The sequence below is a fragment of the Equus caballus genome, chromosome 14, assembly GCF_041296265.1.
Source record: "Equus caballus isolate H_3958 breed thoroughbred chromosome 14, TB-T2T, whole genome shotgun sequence".
In the NCBI taxonomy this organism is placed as follows: domain Eukaryota; kingdom Metazoa; phylum Chordata; class Mammalia; order Perissodactyla; family Equidae; genus Equus; species Equus caballus.
The window spans coordinates 43,037,077-43,055,557 of record NC_091697.1 but is presented as its reverse complement, the minus strand read 5'-3'; the positions used below and the strand labels follow the sequence as shown (position 1 = coordinate 43,055,557).

The 18,481-nt window shown below is 38.9% G+C and overlaps 2 protein-coding genes across 3 annotated transcripts in view; one reads left to right on the top strand and one right to left on the bottom strand.

The window, feature by feature from the left end:
- Positions 1 to 18,091, bottom strand: part of DCTN4 (dynactin subunit 4) — a 33,216-nt gene extending 15,125 nt beyond the window's left edge. Inside the window, exons 1-9 of one of the 2 annotated variants that reach the window (XM_023617397.2) lie at positions 17,637 to 17,865; positions 15,220 to 15,290; positions 12,452 to 12,630; positions 6,711 to 6,754; positions 4,444 to 4,551; positions 3,245 to 3,265; positions 2,770 to 2,843; positions 2,422 to 2,534; positions 1,779 to 1,888 (exon numbers count right to left, since the gene is read on the bottom strand). In XM_023617397.2, coding sequence (XP_023473165.1) covers positions 1,779 to 1,888; positions 2,422 to 2,534; positions 2,770 to 2,843; positions 3,245 to 3,265; positions 4,444 to 4,551; positions 6,711 to 6,754; positions 12,452 to 12,630; positions 15,220 to 15,290; positions 17,637 to 17,771 — 855 coding nt within the window. In that variant the 5' untranslated portion in view covers positions 17,772 to 17,865. Of the gene's footprint in view, positions 1 to 1,778; positions 1,889 to 2,421; positions 2,535 to 2,769; positions 2,844 to 3,244; positions 3,266 to 4,443; positions 4,552 to 6,710; positions 6,755 to 12,451; positions 12,631 to 15,219; positions 15,291 to 17,636 lie in introns of both variants that reach the window. The other variant, XM_001917648.5, reaches the window with a different exon arrangement.
- Positions 17,749 to 18,481, top strand: part of SMIM3 (small integral membrane protein 3) — a 44,466-nt gene continuing 43,733 nt past the window's right edge. Inside the window, exon 1 of the mRNA XM_023617398.2 lies at positions 17,749 to 17,873. The gene's annotated coding sequence lies outside the window, so the exon portion shown is untranslated. The remainder of the gene's footprint in view (positions 17,874 to 18,481) is intronic.

Sequence of the window (18,481 nt, the reverse complement as noted above, 5' to 3'; positions counted from 1 at the left end):
TTCCAGGTATCTTTCTGCAATTGATTTCTAGTTTCATTTCACTGTGATCTGACAGCAGATATTGTATGGTTGCTCTTCTTTTAAATTTGTTAAGGTGTTTTTTATGGTCCAGAATGTAGTATGTTGGTAAATGTTCTCGGTTGGCTTGAGAAAAATGTGTATTCTGCTGTTGCTGGATGAAGTAGTCTATAAATATCAACTATATCCAGTGACTGACGGACGTAACTGAGTTCAACTATATTCTTACTGATCTTTTGCCTGCTGGATCTGTCCATTTCCGAGAAAGGAGTGTTGAAGTCTCCAACTATGACAGTGGATTCATCCATTTCTCCTTGCAGTTCTATCAGTTTTTGCCTCATGGAGTTTCACTCTCTATTGTTAGATGCACACACGCTAAGAATTATTCTATCTTCTTGGAGAACTGACCCCTTTACCATTTATAATGCCCTCCTTTATCCCTGATAAGTGTCGTTACTTTGAAATCTGCTCTAAAATTAATATGGCTACTCTTGTTTTCTTTTGGTAGGTGTTAGCATGGTCTACTTTTCTCCACCCATTTACTTTTAATCTATATGTGCCTTTATATTTAAACTGGGCTTTTCCTTTCTTTTTAAAAAGATTTTTCATTACAGAAATTTTCTAACATATGCAAAAATACAGAATAGTATTGTAAATCCCTAGGTACCCATCACCCAGCTTCAACAATTAGCAACTTGTTAGCAATAATGGCCAATCTTGTTTCATTTACACTCTCACCCACTCCCTATGCCTGACTATTCTGAAACAGATATCAGATATCATATCACTTCATCCATAAATATTTTGGTATGTATCTCTAAAAGACATAGATATTTTAAAACATAACAATACTATTATTATCCCTAAAAAAAGAACAATTCTTTTAATAGCATAAAGAAATCCGAGTGTTTAAATTTCCCCAAAGCCTTCATAATTTTTTCTCTCCACCCTTACCCTTCTTTCCTTTCTTTCTCCTCCCTTGCCTCCTCCTTTCCTTCTGTGTTTTGTTTGACTCAGGAATTAAATAAAGTCTCCACACTGTGTTTGGTTGATAAGACTCTTAAATCTCTTCTAATCTAGCACTGCATTATGTGACAATAGCAGCACTATTACAGCAGTCACCTGTGCTCATTGAAACGAATTAAGATGAAAGGTTCAGAACCTCAGTTGCACTTATCACATTTCAAGTGTTCAACAGCCACAGGTCACTAGCGGTTACTATGCTGGACTGTGCAGATACAGAGCATTTCCACCATCACAGAAAGTTCTGCTGAATAGTACTGATCTAAAAGGTTTCCTCCTTTCCCCCCTTTTCTTGTTTTCTTTCACCATTTATTTATTGAAGAAACTCTGTTGTTTGCTATACAGATTCCCAGAGCCTAGATTTTGATTTTTCTTTCTCTTAAATTGATTACTTTTTATTAGTCCTTTCATTTCCTCTCTATTAGCTTAAAAGCTATATATTCTTTCACTATTCTTTGAGGGGTTTGAGGGGTAGCACTATAACTTAACCTTCAGAAACTTCAATTTCCACATCTGTAAAACCTGAGCAACAACAGTACCTACCTCACAGAGTGGTGAGGATTGAGTTCACCTTGAAAACATTTAAAATATGCCTGGACACCTAGTCCATTCTCAGCTGGCATTTTCTATATTTACTACATCCCAGAAGTTTTGATATTGGCCAGACACCAATCACGTTTCCTTTACTTCTGCTTTTCTCTTGTACAAACGGCAACTGTAGAGAACGGAATACGTACCCGGCAGCGCAGGGACCGTTTGATCAGAAGATGTTTGTGACGAGGATAAAGCTGTGAAGCACAGATTGGCTGGAAGTCAGGCTGCAGGAGGCGCTGCTGAAGGGTGGTCACTAGCATGCAAGGCAGAAACCAGGCTTAGTTACAGTGACTTGCTCAAATTCAGACTTACATGAAACACCACCTTTATGAATAGTGTTTTTCAAAAAATAATAATATAGAATTTTTTTTTAAAAGATTGGCACCTGAGCTAACAATTGTTGCCAATCTTTTCTTTTCCTGCTTTTTCTCCCCAAATCTCCCCAGTACATAGTTGTATATTTTAGTTGTGGGTCCTTCTAAGTGTGGCATGTGGGACACCTCCTCAGCATGGCCTGAAGAGTGATGCCCAGGATCCGAACCGGTGAAACCCTGGGCAGCCAAAGCGGAGCATGCAAACTTAACCACTGGGCCATGGGGCCAGCCCCTAACATAGAAATTTGATAGACATTTTATAGTTCTTCAATTGCATCTATTTTATTTTCTACATGATTCATTTTACTATTAACAACTATACCATTAAAAATCTCAGATCACAAGGCCTATAAGTAACCAAAGCAAAATTAAATGTAAAGCAGAAACAAAGCAGAACCATGTATAAAATTACCCTCTGTTAAATTTACTGGTCTTGTATAATAGTCTTCAGGTAGAGGTTCCACTTCATCTACAGCCTGAGCTGGCTCAATCTTTACCTCTTTCTGGTCCTCTCCTTCTTTAAGGCTAAAAAATAAAAAGCAGTGATTTCTTAAGGGTCTACCTGATCCTCTTCAAAGTCTACGGTATCAGTAATTCAAGTCTTCTATTGCAGAATATTCTTTCTGTTTAGGTCTTTCCTAAGTATGAAAATCTTCTGCCTCATTGGCAACTGTTATTTATTTATTTTTAAATCACATTCCTTTAATATTGATTTTGATACCTGCTTTTCTCCTCAAAGCCATTTAATGTCCAAACTTACGACAGTCCAGCAAGGGTACTGATGGTTGCACCAGCTCGTGGTCGCTGAAGCCTAGTTCCAAGACCGTATTTGTCCTAAACAGAGTTCAGAAATTCCTATTAGAAATTCCACCTTTACATATCCTATTTATCAAAAGAAAGAATTTGGGTGGGACAGCATGAGAAGCTCAGGGAAATAAGCAAAAAAAAAAAGCTAATTTGAAAGCTTCCCTGAAAGAGAGTAATTTGTAGCCCCACATCATCTTATTCTTAAAATAATAATAAAAGCACCAAACATGGAGATTCAAATTACATTAAATAGTAAAACTGAATGAAATGTAATTTTTTTTTTTACTATTAATCTAAAAATATCTAAGCTATGGCTTAGACCAGAACTATGTGGAGTGTCTGAGACACACGATGAACGTCTTCTTGGAACACTAGTGATCATCTGCTAACTTCTTCAGGGTTAGCAAGAATCATAAGAGAGAACTTACCACTACATGAATAGTGTGTTGCTGTAGGCCCCAAAATAGCAGCAGGTTGCAACAGAGACAAAAAAAATGCAGCATAAGATAGAAGCAAAGCAGGCAGGTTATACGGGAAAGTAGGAAGAATAATGCATTTAACTCAAATTCCACTCCTAAATACACTACTGCACACGCTGATTATACCGTTGAACAATTCAGAAAAATTCAGTAAGATTTCGCTGAAGTCTTTCGCAAAGGTAGATGCTTTGCAAGTTCTGTTTTATTAAATTCTAAACTAGATATTTTCATATGGACCTTACCAATTCTTAGGGTTTCAATAACTTAAGTAATTCTCATGTGGAAGAAGTTTGACAAATTACTTAATATTTAAAGGTCTCATTTCCTCAATTGTACAATGGGGATACACCATTTACTCCACAGCATTGTTGTGAACATTAAATAAAATAATATACGTAAAATACTTAGCACAGTGCTTGACACATCACTGCCATTCAATTAATGTTATTCATTAAATGCCAACCTGCTTGGCTCCAAGCAAACACATGAAAACAAATTGTTCTGCGAAAGCAAATAAAACTTAGGGGGACAAAAACAAAAGCTCCAAACCCTAACCTCCTGCTTCTGATTGGTGGAATACAAACCAGTAGAGAACGACTTCCATAAATAACTCCTATCAAAAATTTCACCTGCATATATTACTATTTATTTAACCATGCAATGTGCTATGCTCAAGTCAGTGTTTTCATACTGGAGAAACGTGGGAGGGTGCCAAAAATTCTGACAACTAGAGATGGGAAACCACGACCACCAGAATATCAAAGGTGGGCTACATGGGCAACATGAACAAAATCTACTACTTGCCCAGCTTCTTCTGACTTTCTGTAATAGCCAAAAGCTCTCAGTAAGAGTTCTGTGGTGCCTACAATATTAAACAGTAGCCCCTTTGGGGAATAATCAGAAGAAAAAGGGGAATGATGGAGAAAGAAACGCTTACACCCTTAAAACTCAAAGAACTCAAACAGAACTAGTGATACGGCAAAACCATGACGGCTGGACATGAACACCCAGAATCTGAGGAGCCTTTCTCTGCTACTATCACTCAGGAATCTAGGGACAATGGCCGCTTTCTGAAGTGGTCACTGTTCTTACGCCACACAGGTCTTGGTCAGTGGGTGGCAGACTCCTTTTTTTTACCATGCTCTCACCGAAAAAGCCAAAGGCATATAGTTTCTACGTCGTGCCAGTTTCTTGCGATCTCGTTCAACCTTCTCTTTCTGAGCAAGCTGCTGGTAATATTCAATCAGCTTGTTCATCTGTAAGAAATCAGAGACTCAGTATTTGTTTCACAAAAAAGCTAACAGGAAATATACAAAATTAATCAACTCTACCCACTAGATACATAACGAAGAGAGAAGACAAATTATTAAGGTGGGCAAATTCACCCTTTTGTTCAAGGAGAATTTCTCTTCATTACGTGATCTATCTTCAGAATTGAAATGGAAGCTTGAAGTTCAACAACAGGAAGAACCTGGCAATGAAAAGACTTGGAAACTTCATGCTCTCTTCCCACTGCTTTTACCTCATTACTTATTTTCCCTCATAACTGCTCCTACTTTTTGGGCATGGCCACAAGACCATCTACTTCTAAGAATGTGACATTTCATATTCTATTTTCTCCCCTACTCCATCACATATTTTCATTTTTGAAATACAGTTTAATCATAAAAACAATATACGTCAATTGTGAAAAGTTCAAACAATACACAAACATAAAGAATAAAAAGTGCAACTTCTCTTTTACCTCTTGTGCCCCAGCTCACCCTTCCCCTCAACAGAGGTCTCCACTATTATCAGTTTAGATATCTTTCCTACACGCTTAACAGACACAGGCATGATAATACTATATTTTGCATACATTTTTAAAAATCTGCATGTAGACATATAACTTTGATATGTATAAAAATAAATATAGCCCTTATTTTTCACATAAGGGGAAAACAACTGTTTTGTAACTTTCTTTTTCACTGAAAGTATCGTGAACTTTTGATCCAGCACAAATACATCAAGTACATCTTCCCATCCAGTAAAAGTAGACCTACCTCATTCTTTTTAAAGGCTGCACCTTATTGCATAGCACAGATGTCCTAGAAGGTATTTAACCATTTCCTATGATATGACTTAAATGGTCTCCTGGTACCCATTCCTGCCCTCTAAATTCAGAAGCAATTATTTTTGGAAACATCAATCTGATCCTGTCATCTCTTTGCTTAAAAACACTTAGCAGCTTCTTAGTTCCTTAACCATCTACATGGCCCTGCACAGTCTGACCGCAAGTACTCCTCTCCACGCTAATACTATGCTCCACTTTGTCACACTCACCTTCTTGTCTACAACTTGCTTTTCTCTTCCTCTTACAAGCTCTTTGCATATGCTGTTCCTCGGCCTTGAATTCTTTCCCTTCTGTGTATTGTCCTCAGATCTTAGTGTAATCCTCAGATATGGACCTAACTAGTTGAAATTCCCCCTAGGAAATGTACACATGGCAAAATTTACCTCTCTTTCACATAACTTATCAAACTTTCCTTTATCCAGGGATCATTTGATTTTTGTTTTCCCATTAGACTTAAGCTCTATGAGAATAGGAAACAGGTATCCCTACTGTTCAGCACAGTTCCTGGCACACAGTAAATGCTCGATAAATGTTTGATGAATGAATACATGTATTTGTGCATAAGTGCAAGTATTCCTGTGGGTCAGAGTCCAGGAAGTAGATACTGCTGAGAGCTCAAGAAATCTGTACTAATTTACACTAACAACAGTTATGTGAGAAGGTCCAATTCCCCACACTCATCCAGGGTATTTTCAGTATTTCTTGTTTTTGCTGATGTCAAAGGAGAATAATTACAAATTACTGTTGACTCTGCAGTTTGATCATAGATACTTCATTTCGATAGCATCTCATCATCTTCCCCATATTCTAGTTCCAGGGGGAAAAAGTCAGCTCTAGTACATGCTACGGAGATCAATTCTCTATGAACTCTTAAAGGATGCTCAAATCATGATTGTATAAGCACCACTACTGAGTCCAAGAGCATCTTCTAAATTAGTGGTGTTTTCAGGGGTTAAGATATCTTTATATTGATGATATTTCCAAGAGAATTTGAGAACAAATGGAACCTTAACTTAGTTGGTGGGTACGTGAAAAACAAAACAAAAACCTATTTCCTTTTTCTATTCACAACCTGAATACAGAACTAAAACCATACCTAGGCTTCTCCATTAAGTCAGACTGGAAAAAACCTGTCATCGTGATTTAATATCTTTACAATAAGAAGTTCTTTCTATGCGTAACAGATACCAAAATACACATCAGGGATTTCTAAGCACAGGTCATGTCCACTGATAAACTGGAAGATCTTTGGTCTTTTTCTCCATCTTATTTCATCCTCTCTCTAATTGACACTTTACTTACCCGTTGCGTGTGAGGGTTTTCAGGTTCCTGCCAACCACCACTAGCTGCAAAATAAAGGAACATTAAATAAGACTTTCATGATGTGATAATTTTATTTTCATAAAAACAGATCATCTGCAGGCTACAAAATGAAACTTAAAAACATAAAATCACAGAACTTACAAGAGAGAGTTCTAGAAATTATATGGAACAGAATGTTCAGAATGAAAATTTTTCTTTAAATACAATAATGGTGATAATGATAAACACCACAACTGACACATGTATAGCTTATGTGCCAGGCATTTGAAATATATTACATTTCACTTTATTCTCCTAATCACCCTCTGAGGTAGGGATTCATTATTAGTTTCATTTTACAAATGAGGAAAGTGAGGCTCAGAGACGTTAAATAACTTGCCCAAAGTCACACAGAGAATAAGTGGTAAAGCCAAGATTCAAACTCAGGCAGTCTGACTCCAGAGATCCTTCTTTTACCTGCAACTCTGTGCAATGTCTATGTTCTAAGACCTGGGTTTGGAGAAGAATTTCTTACAAAACAAACAGCACAAATCATAATGGAAAAGATTATTCCAGAAAGTTGAAAATAAAACCATAATGAATACTTTCAACAAATGGTGCTGTAACACTTGGATACCCACAAACAAAAAACATGAGCCTCGACCTTCATTTCACAAGATATACAAAACTTACCCTGAAACGGACCATAGACTTACATGTAAGAGCTAAAACCATTATCTTTCTACAAGAAAACATAAGCAAAAATCTTAGTGACCTTGGGTTAGGCTAAAGTTTTCTCACTGGACACAAAAGGCACAACCTATAAAATAAAAAATTGATACACTGGAGTTCGTCAAAATTAGAAATTTGTGTTCTACAAAAGATATTGTTGAGAAAATAAAAAGGCAAGCCACAAACTGGGAGAAAATATTTGCAGAACACATACAGTCACGTGCTGCTTAACGACAGGGACACGTTCTGAGAAATGCGTCATTAGGTGATTTTGTGTGAACATCATAGAGTACAGTTACACAAACCTAGAAATTATACCCTACTACATACTTAGGCTGTATGGTACTAATCTATGAGACCACTGTCATATATGCAGTCCATTGTTGACCAAAACGTTGTTACACAGCGCATGACTGTATTCAAACAAAGGACTTGTATCCAGAATACAGGACTCTTACACAAACTCAATAAAAAGACAAAAACTTGGGGCTGGCCCAGTGTCACAGTGGGTAAGTTCGTGTGCATGCTTTGGTGGCCTGGGATTCACAGATTCGAATCCTGGGCACAGACCTACACACTGCTCACTGCGCCATGCTACGGCAGTGTCCCATATGCAAAACAGAGCAACACTGCCATAGATGTTAGCTCATGGCCAATCTTCCTGACCAAAAAAAAGGAGACAAAAAATAGTTAAAAAATGGCAAAAGATTTGTACAAACACTTTATTAAAGAAAATATATGGATAGCAAATAAATATATTAAGAAAATGCAAATTAAAACCATAATGAGGTATCACTACACACTCATTAGAACGACTAAAATAAAAAAGATTGACAACATTAAGGGTTATTGAGGAACTAGAACTCTCCTACACTGCTGGTGAGGATCCAAAACGGTATGGCCACTTTGGAAAATAGTTTGGTAGTTTCTAGTCAAGTTAAACATACACTTACTCTATGACCCAGCAATTCCACTCCTAAGTATTTACTCAAGACAAAAGGAAACATACATCCACACTAAGACTTGTAGGCAAATGTTCATAGCAGTTTTATTCATATGGGCCCCAAAATGGAAAAAACCCAAATGTCCATCAACTGGAGAATGAATAAACAAATTATGATATATCCACACAATAGAATACTATCCCACAATAAAAAGCAAAAACATGGACAAACCTCAAAAGCATTATGTTAAGTGAAAGCAGAAAGACACAAAAGATTACGTGTGACAAGACTCCAATTATATAAACTCCTAGAAAAGACAAAATTACAGTGATAGGAAGCATATCAGTGGTAGTCAGGGGCCAGGAGGTGGGGGGAAGAAACTGACTGCAAAGGGGCATGAGGAAACTTTTTGGGATCATGGAAATGTTCTATATCATGATTGTGGTGGTGGCTACATGACTATACACATTTGTCAAAAATCACAGAATTCTACACTTAAAACTAGTGAGCTTCATTATATGTAAATTATATCTCAATAAAGCTTGCCAAAAAAAAAGGAAAAAATAAACTATAATGAGATATCATTTCACAACCACCAGTTTCAAAAAACTTGAAAGAAGTCCAATGATACTAAGAGCTGCCAGGGATCTGGAGCAATCAGGGGTAGTCTACTATTATATGCTCCTGCGGGGGCAAAAAGTGGAAAACCATTTTGGAGAGCTAAAGACCAACACAACTTAAACCCAGCAATTTTATTTTCAGTTATGCAGAGAAGCCCTTACTTTTGCAACTTGGGAAACACATGTTTCTAACAGTACTGCTGTCAAAAGCAGAAAACTGAAAGCAACCTAAATGTCCATCAAGAGGAGACTGAAGAAGCCAACTGCGGTAAGTCATACGTGAATCAACCAAGTATCACAAATACATGCTGACAGAGAAAAGTGGTAGACGATACATACCGTACGTTTCCATTTGTTTCAAACTGAAGAACATTATTTGTTAGCGGCTATACATGTATGTGGAGAAGTCTGAAGACAGGCAGGCACTCTGATAAATACTGAATTCAGGACCGTGATAATTCTCTCTCTCTAGGAGGCAGAGGGAGGGGAATGCAGACGGGAAAGGCTACAGGAGGGGCCTAAATTACTTTGGTTGTGTTTAATTTCTTAAGCTGGGTGATAAGTACATGAGTGCATATTATTGGTATAATTAAAAAAGCTTTTTTCCAAAACAAAAAGGACTCTCATTGAAGGTGACACTATATCCCTTGTAAGAAATGGCAGCAATAACATCCTTTAGTACAACATTCATATTTTAAAGGTTGCCTTACTTAAGGCAATCGTGAAAAATTATGTGAAAGAAACGTTTGTTGTAATATTTTAAAAAATCTAAACATTTTACCTAATTGCTTCTTTAGAAACGGTAATTTATTCTAAATAGCAATTTGGGAGACATAATCTCATTATAAGTTTTTCTCTGCACATTACTGATACAATGGCTTACTTATAAATAAACAACTAGTTCTAACTAAAGTGGTTTCAGGGCTTCTCAGACACCAATGACATCAGGGAAGAAATGAAATGATCTGTGCTCTTTAAGAGCTCCTAGTAGTCAATTATCACTATCAGCATAGCCCAGAGGAGAGAGTTTTCTAGAAGCAAGCACAGGTTGTAAGTTCTGAAATATAAATTCTCCAACCCTAATGGCTCATAATCCAAAAAGCATAAAACATTCGTTTAGAAACAATAAACGGAGACATCTACTTGGACTTCTGGGCTTTGTTTCTTTAACTTGATAAAAGCAGACAAAATAAAAACACAAAAATACACTCTAACTCACCAAGCTACATACTATGCCACTTTGAGGTTGTTTTCAACATTTAACTTAAATTCTTAAAACAAATTCAAACAACTTATTTGTCACAATGACATTAAAACATACACACACAAATATGTACTTTCAATCTAAAAAGATGCCACAGAATCTTTCTAACATAAGTCACATTTCAGGTACATACATACACACCAACAAGCATTTTTAAGGAACTAAGATACATCTGTTGGGTTAACTAGTTTCTTAAAAGTATTTTACGAACTTAATGTACAAAGTCAGAGAAACAATCAAGAGCTCAAGCACTCTAAACCGAATGGCAAACCCAACAGAATCAATAACTAAAACTTTAAGAACAGAGTTGAATCTAAAGGAACTTCACCCATATTTACTTCCAAATTGTGTAAGAATCTGTAAAACTTTTAGGCTAAAGTCCATCTTCATTTTAGTTATGTCAAATGACAGAATATATTTGTTATGAGCTTCTTCATATATTAGTAAGCTGAAACTTTTTTTTTAAAGATTTTATTTTATTTTTTCCTTTTTCTCCCCAAAGCCCCCCGGTACATAGTTGTATATTCTTGGTTGTGGGTTCTGCTAGTTGTGGCATGTGGGACGCTGCCTCAGCGTGGTTTGATGAGCGGTGCCATGTCCGCGCCCAGGATTCGAACCAACAAAACACTGGGCTGCCTGCAGCGGAGCGCGCGAACTTAACCACTCGGCCACGGGGCCAGCCCCAGTAAGCTGAAACTTTTAATGAAAATCCAAAAAATGGTAATTTTTAACAAGTCCAAAAAGTTTTCCAAAAATCAAACAAAGGAAATTTCAGAAAGACAAAAGGACAATGAAGAATTAGCTATGCTACTGTTTATATTAAAAAACAAACAGCAACTGAAGGTTTTGAACTGACCGTATAAAGTGTTTCCACTCTCTGATGTTAACCATAGAGTACAGGAAATGTAAAAATAAAGGAATTTTCCTGATAAAGATAAGTGCAATCTTCACTCTGAAACACTCAAATGATGGAGACATAAATGCTTTGGTGGTCTTTATGTCCAAACACACACATTTTTCTGTTTCACTGACAAACATTTTATACCTATAAATGTATCTTTGAGCATATGTTTGAATCTCCAGGATAGATACCTGGACCTGCAATTGCTGGGCAGAAGGATAAGAGCAATGAAAAATTTTAATAGATGTTGTCCAACTGCTTTCCAAGGTAGTAGCATATGAAAAACCTATTTTCCCACATTCTTGCCAATACTTCATATTACCAGATTTAAAAATTTTTGCCAAATCAATGGAGTCAGTTTTAATTTGCATTTCCCAGATTACGAGCAAAGTTGAACACATCTTTTTGCATATTTATGGGCTTAAAAAAAATACTACCTCACCAAATTGGGTGTGAAAACAAAAAATCCAATCGACTGGACAAGAAAAACTAAATGAACTCAGATATCCAAAACATGGTCTTTGGTCCCAAGGAATTCATATTAGAGTCGAAAACACTTAAAAAATTCACATATAAAGAATATTAACAGTACAAGGCAGTTTATGATAGCCAAAGAAAGAGTAAACATAAAAACAAAGGTCTATAAAACTTCAGAGGAGGGAAACAGGAAGGGGTGGGACTTGACTTGTGACTTCATGAAAGGTTAGGGTCTTTCCACGGCATCTGCAAGGTTACTGAGGAGTCTGGGGTGAAGAAAAAGATCTTTAACCCTACTGCAGTCCCTTCAGTGTGCACATTTTGGTTACTGAAAATTTTCATTTCCATCTCTGAGAAATGTTCATATCCGGTGCCTATTTTTCTGTGGGGTTTCTTTCTTACTGATTTATAAGGTTCCTCATTTTTGGTTATTTATCTTTAGTCTGTTACGTATGATCCAAATATTTTTCTCAGCTTGTCACTTTAATTTTTTAGTTTTGTTCATGGTGTGTTTTGTCACCAGGAGAGTTTATTTTTTATGAAGAGCATTAATATTCAATTCTAACAAAGTGTCAGATTTATAAACGCTACTTTACCAACTCTAAGAAACCGAAATAGTTTATCCAGTCTCAGATGAAACATTATGGTAAATAAATGGGAGAATTTGGGAACACAAAAGATTTAATGACAAGATACTCTGAATTTAGCTCCTACCACCCATTAGGTAACAGAAATAATAATCTGTGGGCAATTACAGCGCTGCCAATTTCACAAGATCTCATGTTGAAGTCTGTCTCACTCACCCACGGATTTGTCTGCCATGCCCACATCTCTAGATGTCCAGCGACAAAATCCACAGGCCAGGTAATAGGCTTTCTTCATGGTGGTCTTGGCTGGGTCATCAGGAAGCTGTGTGGAGATGCTTGTTGCCCGAGTGGAGAGGGTGTGCATGCAGCCGGGACAGTCAAAGCAGTTGGCGCATCTATGATACAAAAAATATAACAATTCATTCACTCGACCCACATTATCAAGCCCCTACTATGTGCCAGACATCGTTCTAGGTATTAGGAATCAAGAGAGAACCCTAAGGGAGGAGTGTCTCTCAAGCAAAAAGAAATAAAGTATTCCTGACACTCTTACAATGTTTGTTTTAAAATTTCAAAGGTATTATACATTCATTATTATTTTTTTTTTTTAAAAGAGCAATCGTTACCAAAGTTCCTGAAGAATTAAGAGCCTGACCCAACCCTACTTCCCAGAGGGAATCACTACTAACAGTGTGGAGTTAACTATTTCAGACTCTTTTCTGTACAGACCACAAAGGTTTCTGAGGAACAGAGAAATGTCACAGATTATGACTTTAAAGAGGACAGACCAATTGCACAATGGGAAACTGAGAGGCAACAATACAATAAGCTGGAAACTGGGTTTGGAAAATAACTGCTTGTCTGCTATGCCAGAGGGCCGAAATGGACACCACCCAATGCAGTCGCACTGGACGGGCCCAGGAGCGGAGCATTTTCTGGCCTTTCAGCTCTCTCTTTAGGCACTACTCTTCCTAGTGCTCAGCCAACATCCCCGTCCAGGGGCCCCTGGGCCTTGTTGCTTTTAACTTTCCCACCACTTGACATTATCAAGATTTCGTCTCCAGTCCTGGACTTGCTCTGAAGCTCCAGCCCATAACTCCAATTATCCGTGACACTTAGCTGCCTGGATAACATCCTCAAATGAGGATAGTAAGAGTACCCACCTCGCAGTGATATTCTGAGGATTAAATGATAAAATAATGTGTGGACAACATACAAAACAGTGTCTGGCTTATCAGGAACTATTTCTCGGGGACAGGAAAGACAAATAATAGTGGTTCACCTCCAGAGAGGTGTAGCAGTGTGACCTGCAGCAGAGGACTTTCACACCAAGCTAAAAAGCAAAGGGCACCCAGTAATGAGCACACCTACTACCAGTCTCCAATAAAAGGAAGCAGGGCTCCTTGGAGAAGGGGCTAATTCTAGGACTGAGGGAGAAAATATACAGGATAAGCCTGGCGTATCTTGTAGTAACAGAAAGAAAGTGCTCAAATGAATGAACAGCTCCTCCCCACCCCCCATACAATGACGGGGTATGTCAGAGGGGTACAGAGGTCTACTGAAAGAGCTCCCAACGGCCAAAGCTAGAACAACCTGAACAGAAGAAATTATAGTAGTATTGGATTACGTAAAGCTTAACAGAAATACACATGAGCCCAGACTGCTTTAAGTAAATGATTAAATAAATAGGAGAGCAGAGAAAAATCTTCCAAGAAAAGAATTTCAAATAGTTCATGCAGACAGCCCTCACGGAGGGGGAGCATAACTCTCCAGTATTTCAGTGTGGGCTGTAATAACAACTTTCCTTCCAAAGAGTACGTTATGGAAAAGGAGGGAAAAAAAGCTGGAGAAACCTGACAAACGCTAGCTCCAGCCAGGGAATAAAGGTGAACACCAGCAGTGATATGCCATATTGACGTATGACTGGGTATGCACCAGTATGTACCCTGGATATGATGCGTTGAAGGGTGCACTTTCCCTCTGTGGTCCCCGTCAAAACACATTCCCCCAGCTGACGGCTGACGAGAGAAACATCAGACAAAGTCCAACTCAGAGACATTCTCAAAATACCTTACCAGTACTCCTCACAACTTTTTTTTTTTTTAAAGATTTTATTTTTTCCTTTTTCTCCCCAAAGCCCCCCGGTACATAGTTGTGTATTCTTCGTTGTGGGTTCTTCTAGTTGTGGCATGTGGGACGCTGCCTCAGCGTGGTCTGATGAGCAGTGCCATGTCCGCGCCCAGGATTCGAACTAACGAAACACTGGGCCGCCTGCAGCGGAGCGCGCGAACTTAACCACTCGGCCACGGGGCCAGCCCCTCCTCACAACTTTTAAGGTGATCAAAACCAAGGAAAGTGTAAGGAAATGTCACAGTAAGAGGAACCTAAGGAGCTATGACTATTAAATATGAGTATCCTGAATAGGATCCTGGAACCTAGCAAAAGGAGATTAGGGAAAAACTGAGGAAATCTAAATAAACTGTGGAATTCATTAATAATAATATATCAATATTCTTCATTAATTGAGCCAAATATACTGTACTAAAGTAAGATGTTAACAATGAGGGAGACCAGGTATGGGGTAAATGGAATTCTCTGTACCATCTTCACAATAATTGTTAAGTCTAAAACTGTTCTAAAATAGAAAGTTTATTTAAAAAAATCAAAGGACATTTCATTTTTGGCAAAGGGAATGCTAAAAAGGGAAAAACAGCTTGTTAAAAAAGAGAGTTAATCCCATGTGTTTTCTAACCAGCTATTAAAAAAATAGTTGAAGGCCAGCCCTGGTGGCCTAGTGGTTAAGTTCAGCACGCTCCACTTTGGTGGCACAGTCCTATACCGCTCTGTTAGTGGCCATGCTGTGCTGGCTGCCTGCATACTAAAATACAGAGGAAGACTGGCACAGATGTTAGCTCAGGGAGAATATTCCTCAACAACAACAACAAAAGTTGAAGAAAAGAGGGAAAAATGGATCTCGATCTTACCTATTCTTTTTTAGTTTGGCTTCAGCTGATGGCATATTTTCTAAGCAACTGGGACAATAATGAGAGTCCACCTAGAAAGAAACAAGAGATTACAAAATCAGAGGAAAAGAAATTCGTTTAGCTTATGTATACGTCTATACTAAATAAGAAATTTTAAAATACATAGCAGCAGCAGGTGAGACATCACTATCTGGCAAAGAACCTGGACTGTTTTCAGCTTAAAGTTTCTTCTTCAACCACGTTTTTTCTCACCCCCTTGATTTCCTAAAACTCTTCTATTTCTCCTTTCTGATCTTTCCTGTTCCCCTTTCATCAGGGTTTTATGTATTAAATATGTTAAAAGTTGTCTAGAAGAACTCTATGATAATCTAATGAATACGTTAATAAATAAAAAAACCTATTTGTGAAGCTGTGATTAAATATTCTATCTTGTTTAGCTTTACTGGACTACAATAACTTGACCACACTTAAACTGTTACAGGAAATTTAAAGTTTTCTCTTAAAGAGATTTTAAACGACAAATTAAACTACTAAGCTAACAAGATAGTCTTATTGTATTTAACCCCAAAACATAGTATAAAAATTAAACTCACTGTATTTTTTAAGGCCTGAATAATTATTTTCTTTAATGTAGGTAGATCCTATTTGACAATTCTAGAACTCCAGTCAACTGCAGATGGAAAGACAGATTCACTTGACCATAAATACTATGATAGAAACTGGCTGCTTCTTTCATCATCTGCTATAAACAGGACCATCTTTGAAAAAATAAAGTTGCTGCTCAAATAATCTCCAGGAAAATAAAATACCGCACTGCTAACTAATATTTGCACTTACTCAATATAAAAGGCAAAATAATTGATTCTTTCTTGTCCCCTTTCCAAATCATACTTGTCCCTTCATATGTAGCTCCAATCCCAGGTTCTCCATTAGAACTTTCTGGGCTACGCCAGCCCTCACTAGCCTCATCCTTCCCCAAACCCTAATGGCCTCCACTTCACAGGGACACACCAGTCTGTAAAAGATGCAGTCGCTGACTGAATGTCTTAGCTGAAGAGATCCTTAGAGATCAAGGAGACTGAGCTCCATAATGACACCAAATGAGAATCTAATCCAATAAATTCTGAAGGTGGAGCTGGAACAAAGATGCATCTGAAAAAAAAAAAGGCCTGACCAAAGATACATACATACATACACATACACACACAACATGCTAATGAAGAAAAATATACAAGAAATATCATGTACGTAACACAGCATTGATTTTTCTCTGGTATTAACTGCCTTCTCTGACTATTCCTATTATGAAAAATATCCCCAATAAAATAATAATTATTAATAACGTGTAAAATGGCTTGTAGGATAGAACATGTCTTCATACGCATTTTTAACAGTCCAGGGATCTTCAGTGAAGTTCTGAGTCAGGCTGCTTGGTTTCAATTATTGGCCCTCCCTCCCACCCCCCAATTTCTTGCTGTATGACCTAATGCAGACATTATGTTTGTTTCCCTAACTGCTCTCAGTTTTTATGATGATAAAGGGGATTATGTAAAGCACACGGCATACAGAATACTGAATAAGCCTAACATTACAATCAGCTTTTTTTTCACTAGACTGAGTTACTCAACAGCAGGATTTGTCTTACTCATCTTCTAATCCCCAAAGGTTACTGAAGGAACAAGACGTGTCAAGGGCTGCAGAAGTTCTGGGGTTTTGCTATTTGGTGATTTTTTTACGGGGTGGGGTCTTTCACGTTTGAATGCCCACTTGTGACTGTGAAGGACAGCACCGCACCCTCAAGCAGAAGCGCCATGAATATAACACTTCGAACCTCTTACATGACAGACCCTATTCCAAGCGCTTTTCACTCAGCCCAACCCAGCCTAAGTTCTTCCCTGCTGCAGGCCTTTGCCCGAGCCAGGAAACAGCAAGGCATTCTGACGAGGGCCCCGTTTCTGGCCAAAGTAGGGGCCGAACTTCCAGGATGGGAGGGGCATGAATGAGAATGCCTGCACTCCCTTCCCCCCATCAATCCTGCAAAGACAGTATCTCGCCCCTTAAGGACCCTGACCTAAGCACCCCTACACCTTTTTCTCCCCAACCCACCCAATTCCCAAACCCCCCAGGAGACAGACGGCCAACGTCCCCAAAGTCAAGTCTGTCCAATCAGAGGGCGCTCTAGAACCAGAAGATTCCCCCTCAGCCCCACCCAAGGCCGCTCCTCCTTTCCAAGAAACAAATTATAAGCAAATTAAATCGCAGGCAAATCTGAGTGACGGAATACATAGCCAATCAGGAAACTAGAAAAACGACTACCGCCTCCAACCGGCGGAACTTCCCCGCCTGTCGCGGTGACTGGGAAGAACCCCTCCCCCCTCCCCCCAACACACACATTGTTCATGGGACGACGGCGTTACCTCGTGAGACACACATTCCAGCGACCGCAGCTCGCTACAATAGCGGCAGAAGTAAAGCTGCGAGAGCGGGGCCCGAACCTTCTTTTCTCCCTGGACTAGGTAGAGAACCCGCTCCGATTGCAGCAAAGACGCCATCTTGGAGGGGGAGGAGCCAACGACGCTCCCGTCGCATCACGTGACCCGAGAGCCGGCGTTTTCCTCTCCGCCTTCCCTACGTCTTTCAACGTACACTTTGACGTAAGATTTCCGACCCCGGTGCGGGGGTTTGCGCCGGGCGAGTCAAAGTGCGCGTGCGCAGCTGGGATCCACTGTTTCTTCCCCAACCCTGGGCCCGCCCCCCAACCTTTTAGCGAGGGTCAGCCGCCTGGGTGGAGCTGAGGGTTTTCTATCGTTAAGTACGGAATCGCAGATCAAATCCAGACAGGCTCAGTGCTCGCCTTTTCTTGGTTTCTTCCGGAAATGGAGGCTGCTCTTTTGATTTATTTAAGCTGCTTCTCCGCCCTCACTTTCCAGGCAGACATCCAGGAGGCAGAGGGAGGGTCTCAGGGACAGAGTTCCGAGGGAACTGGAAAGCTAAGAGTTAACACCAGACTCTCTTCTGACAGTCTTGCCACTGACCTCTAGGAAACTTTCACAGACATTATATCGTTTGAAATTTCTTAGACTGTAAGCCCCTCCACGGAGGAGGCCATATCTCATTCATTTCCAGGTTTCCAGTACTTAGCACTAGGACTAAGTCTATATTGTGGGCGTTCAATAAGTATTAAGGAAGGAATGAAATCAATGATTGCACAATGTTGTTAGGTGTCCTTTATATTTTTCTAGTGCATAAACTCAGCCTTAGA